We start from the raw sequence: 5597 nt of genomic DNA on the forward strand, positions 1-5597 counted from the left end.
GACTATAATTGCCTTCTTAGTATAGCAGACATTTCAGTACATTATTTATTTAAAAATATCTGTTTCTTATAGATTTAATTTAGTCTTTTCTTTGAGACTCTTAAGCTCCAGATTCTATTTTAAGTTGGAAGTTTTTAAATCTCCCTATTCCAGTTTATCCTGCTGAGCTACCCACACAAAGCTGCAAAGATAATATGTTGTTGATGGCAACCAAAGGCAGGCAGCTGTGTTTACAGACGCTTTGAGATTAAGTACAATATAGCCTAGTCTTTAGAAACTAATAATAATAATGCTAGGAGAATATAAGAGCTTGTATCAGACAGCAAAATGTTAGTATCCTATATTACCAGATACATTTTTGAATGTCAAAGACAGCACTGACTTCGCCTAGACAATGAAACATTTAAAACCAAAAAAACCCATAAGCTACAGGAATGTGTGGTAAATCTACAGGCTAGTGAAATTGTAGGAAATACAGTGAAGTTACTAAAATAGGTCAAGGGCAATATCTCTGCAGCCATAGCATGGTTTTCTGTCTGCTTTGATGGCATGACAAATACTTATGTTTAGGCTATAATACATGCTTAAAGATTGAACATAGATAAACCTATGAACGTCGCCATCTATCTTCCATACAGTGAAACATTTTTGCTTGTTTTATCGGTAAAGGTATCTCTTAGATTGTCTACAGAATACGATTTAAGACCACATTCCATCTACAAACAGACGAAAACAAATGTACACTTGCCCTTTAAGAACAACGCGATGTTACTATAGTAACATATTGTGGACAAAAATGGCCGCCACATAAAAAAAGCTGGGAAGAAATGTTTCTTGTACATCTTGCACATCCCTTTAGCGAGTGATGTATTTTCATATAAACAAATACAATCTAATAATTTGAATTATTAAATAAAATATGAAATAAAATATAAACACTTGTAATCCACTCTGAAATTATTCTGTCAGTCAAACTGGATATAGTAACTTTATACGGGTACATATTTAGGTATCAAGTTAACGTTAGCGAGCAAGCTAGTTAGGAGCCTGCAAACATGGAGAGAGATTCTGAGGGAAAATCTGACGGTGACATTGAATCCTCAATGAACCGACACAAACCAGCATCAAAGGCATCGCAGGTAAAGATTATTTAAACATCCTGTAACTTCAATAAGCGTTTGATAAACGTATGCCTTTAGTATACTGGGTAGTCTTTTTTAAAGTACAAAAATAACTTTTTATACTATAGGCTACATGTGTAAAAACAGATAAAGTTGGTCGTTTCAGTCGGTAATATTTCTTTCTGTAGATGTTGACATATTTTTCAAATTTGTGTCCGATTAAGATCGGTTTTTTTGTAATTTACAGGATATTTCTCAACTATTAGCAAGTATTTTCCAAGACCTCTACACCACAGAGGTTATTGGAAAAAACACTGTCACCAGTCTCATCAAGTCACGCAGGGGTGATAACACCTGTCATGACAAATATGTGGAAGACCTTCAGCAGGTGCTTTAACCTTCCACTCTGACAAATGTATTTAAAAATAAGAGTTTCATCCTCTATCCATTCCTTATTCACCCAGACGTTCAGTGAGTCTAACTCAATGTTCTGATGGGGCTTCCATTTCATTTGAACTCAGAGTGAACTGCTATTGATAGGTTTCGCCAGACATGCCCCTCCTGCTGGAGTCTAGTCCTCCTTTGTCTTTTATACTTCTTTTGTTTGTATATATTCTGTAGTTCTGCAAACATTTGAATGTTTGGGAGTTTGTTTTCATCCATTTGCATTAATTTGTATCAATTTAATGAGTGGTTCCACATTTAGATCCATTTGAGGTACAAAAGGCGTATTAGAGACACTGATATGCTGGAGAACCACATTATCCAGGCCCGGCTGCAGGCCGACACTAGAGAGCAGTATGTACAGGCTCAGATCCTGGATGAGGCAGGAAAAGGCTACCATCATCTGGGCCTACCGCCAGGTATCTGTTCACAGACCTAAACTAAACACCTCTAATCTCCTCCTCTCATCTCTAATCTCCTTGATATTCATGATATTTGATTTCTATCTTTTCTAACTCACAGACACATTCATCCTACAGTACATTGTGAAAAGTTTGCTTAAGATCATTTCTCAGTTTTCACGTTTTATTTTTTGCCCGGTTAGTCAAGTCCCCCTTTCTGTGGTGTGTGGACAACAAGCTACTCAAAAGTAATAACTTGATTTGCCCCCAAGACTACATAACAGAGCAAGTTCCACTCATCAAAGCACCACAAGGTAATCTTACATTGACTACGGCCTAGTCAGGTTAATTGTTGCTTATAATATAATAACATTCTTCAAAATCAAAAATACCATGTGTCTGTGTAGCCGGTGTGGTTTGGGTTGAGTGTGAAACTGTTTAAGTCTGAAATGAACATGGCCACCAGTTGCATTAAAAGTGGGTCGTATTTTGATGTTCATATTTGCCTTTTCTCCATAGGCAAATCTAGCCCAGGCTACACCAGGCCAACTATCTCTTTCCAGAATCGCGTGTGCACGGAGCCCCAGGACGACGGCTACACGCTGATCCTGCCTCCTGAGCGCACAGCCCAAACACTGCTGGAGGAGTCGGAGGAGACGTGCACTCTGGTCTCCTCATGGGAGCCCAGTTCCATCAGGAGTAGCTCTGCTCAGGTCACGCCCTTCCAGCTCATCACACCAGTGCTCCAGACCCGCAGCTCCTTCGCTCTTAATGGTGCATCACAGTGAACACACATTTGATGTTTCTTCATGTGTGCATCTCAGAAGGCGCAGTGGGTGCGCCAAACTTCGCAGACGGAGAAGCCGAGTTCTGGGGATCAGGCGCAGCTGAAGTCGACCCTCCAGAAGGTCAGAGAAGGCCACAACTACCTGCGTAACCCTCACTTTCAGCCCCTGAGTGGCCAGCGTGGGGGCAGATCTCTCATCATGCCAGAGTGGAGAGAGGAGGGGGCGGCAAGGGGCAAGACAGAGAGGTAGGCCTGCCTCGAACATGAGGGGACTGGACATCCAGTGTGGGTTACCCAGTTTAGATGCACATTCTCTTCCATTAGAACACACATTCTGGATTTTATCCTCATAGTTTTTCCCCAAATACAGTATGTTGTACAGAGACAAACTAACAAACAAAGAAAAACCATAAAATGTGTGATGGACTGCAAGATAATTGCAACATGGAATCATACATACATCATACATACATCATACATCTCCTTATGTTCTTTATGCCTTGCTCGGTGTACAAATGTATTATGTCATGGTGGATTATTTTAGCAAAGGTTCTTTTATCTGAAGCTCAAACATCGAGCCATGTGACCAGGCCCCAGCAAACATGGCTGTTAGTGTTTGTTATTAATTTGGGTGGCTCAAATTGCAGCCTGTCAGGCTGATGATGGTCATTCCCATTCTTATGACAAACGTGTGCTAACACATGCATTTTTTTATTCACCAAATGATCACTGTCTGTGTATCCATGTTATCTACAAACACAAAGGAAATCAATGCAGTACTTCATTGCATTTCCAGTTTTTCCACAACGTAAGCACCACTGCTGAAGACACTTTCATCAGGCTATCAAACGTGATTGCCTAAGAATGCTTTCAGCTCCACTACAGGTTGGGATGTGGCTTCCTCTTCACTGGTGAAGCAGCCAGTCATTTGAGTCTAACTTCGTCTCTCCTATATGTAATTGAATGGTTTTAACAGACATGTCACTGGGTTTACAGACTCTCATGGTCTCCTTTCAGGTGGGTGGGTTTACAGTTGGTCTCCATTCTTAGCAATTGGCTCATCTGCCTTCTCCAACAATCCTAAAACATAGTGAAGATATGAATTTAATGTTCCAGGATTTAATGTTTATTTTCTGTGGGGGTTGTGCTTATGTGGCCATGTTTGATAGCGTCTGTCCTCCACCCTCTTCCCATCTTCTCCACCCTCCTCCCATCTCCTCCACCCTCCTCCCATCTCCTCCACCCTCCTCCCATCTTCTCCACCCTCCTCCCATCTCCTCCACCCTCCTCCCATCTCCTCCACCCTCCTCCCATCTCCTCCACCCTCCTCCCATCTTCTCCACCCTCCTCCCATCTCCTCCACCCTCCTCCCATCTTCTCCACCCTCCTCCCATCTCCTCCACCCTCCTCCCATCTTCTCCACCCTCCTCCCATCTCCTCCACCCTCCTCCCATCTTCTCCACCCTCCTCTCATCTCCTCCACCCTCCTCCCATCTTTTTAGCACCAGCCCTGAAGTGCCAGTACCTGTTTTCATAGCCAACCCGCCCGTGGTCTTGTTCACTGACTACCACGTTGGACAAGTCTTTGAGGTACAGGGCTTATATATGGAATAATATTTAGTTTAAAGTTATGCCACACCATTTATTACCTTGGTAGCACAAGGCAGGGAAATGTGTAACATTAAGTGGCTAGTTAAGTTAAGTTAAGTTAGTGAAGTGGCTAATTTAATCTCTTTTAGACCACAGTGGAGCTACTCAATACGACAGCTGCCAGTCGTCACATACGTGTGATCCCGCCCACCACTCCACACTTCTCTATTGGTCTAGGTGAGTGTCCATCAAAACAGTGTGACAAGTCAACCCCATCACCAGTGAAATATCCCCCTTTAAAGCAGTTAATTGATTTAGGTTCTCATAGGACTTTTCACCTGAAGTGGCTGAAATAATCACGGAATCAGGAAGAATTATCCAATTGCAAATATTGTGGAACTGATAGCACTTATAAATAACAGTCATTATTAGAAAACAGTGGCAGGATGTTAGAATAGGTCATTTATGTAGAATGATGGGGTTACAACATTGATTCACAAGAAGGTGTTGGTGTGCAGCTGTGTGGTCCTGCTGAGGTGTGGTCTAAAACTAAAGAGGTGTGGCCTAACACAGGTGTGGCCTAACAGAGGTGGGCCTAAAACTAAAGAGGTGTGGTCTAATAGAGGTGTGGTTTCTCAGGCAGGTTCCCTGGGGAGGGGGGCATTGTGGCCCCTGGGTTGAGCTGCCAGTACACAGTGCGTTTTGCCCCTGACTCCCTGGCGGACTACGAAGACTTCCTGGTGGTGGAGACGCAGTCCCCATATCCTCTCATCGTGCCTGTGGAGGCGCACAGACCCCCGCCTGTGCTGACATGTGAGTGGACGGGAGGAGCCAGGAGGGTGGGGCCACCTGCTCTTGAACACACTACGCTTGATTTAGGTGTGGATTGAATCTTATCTTGTGTCTGGACACCCAGTGCCCCCTGTCCTGGACTACGGCTACTGTCTGGTGGGAGGAGTGAAGTTCATGGAGGTGGTGTGTCGTAATGAGGGACAGAGTGCTGGAACTTTCTGCATCATGTCGAAAAGCCAGTGGCCCGCCTCCAGCCTCCGGGTAAACAGGCATGAGAGAGTAACACTGGAGGCTTAGACCAGCAAGACATCCAGACAGCAGCCCTACACCAGCTCCACATCACAGAGTTTCTTTTAGCAAACTACTGTATGCCTGCCCTTGATTATATGTTTCTTATAAAAGTTTCACAATTATGCTTCACACTCTAGTGATATGACTCCATTTAAGAAGGTTTCAGGTGAA

The 5597-nt window shown here is 43.3% G+C and overlaps 1 protein-coding gene across 2 annotated transcripts in view; it reads left to right on the plus strand.

The window, feature by feature from the left end:
- The first annotated feature begins 816 nt into the window (after window positions 1-816).
- dlec1 (DLEC1 cilia and flagella associated protein) overlaps window positions 817-5597 on the plus strand; it is an 18912-nt gene continuing 14131 nt past the window's right edge. For both annotated transcript variants that reach the window (XM_077012658.1, XM_077012659.1), the window contains exons 1-10: window positions 817-1139; window positions 1369-1509; window positions 1828-1984; window positions 2170-2280; window positions 2486-2679; window positions 2791-2999; window positions 4256-4343; window positions 4493-4580; window positions 4983-5156; window positions 5260-5396. In XM_077012658.1, coding sequence (XP_076868773.1) covers window positions 1056-1139; window positions 1369-1509; window positions 1828-1984; window positions 2170-2280; window positions 2486-2679; window positions 2791-2999; window positions 4256-4343; window positions 4493-4580; window positions 4983-5156; window positions 5260-5396 — 1383 coding nt within the window. In that variant the 5' untranslated portion in view covers window positions 817-1055. The remainder of the gene's footprint in view (window positions 1140-1368; window positions 1510-1827; window positions 1985-2169; window positions 2281-2485; window positions 2680-2790; window positions 3000-4255; window positions 4344-4492; window positions 4581-4982; window positions 5157-5259; window positions 5397-5597) is intronic.

This window comes from Brachyhypopomus gauderio, chromosome 7 (assembly GCF_052324685.1).
Source record: "Brachyhypopomus gauderio isolate BG-103 chromosome 7, BGAUD_0.2, whole genome shotgun sequence".
In the NCBI taxonomy this organism is placed as follows: domain Eukaryota; kingdom Metazoa; phylum Chordata; class Actinopteri; order Gymnotiformes; family Hypopomidae; genus Brachyhypopomus; species Brachyhypopomus gauderio.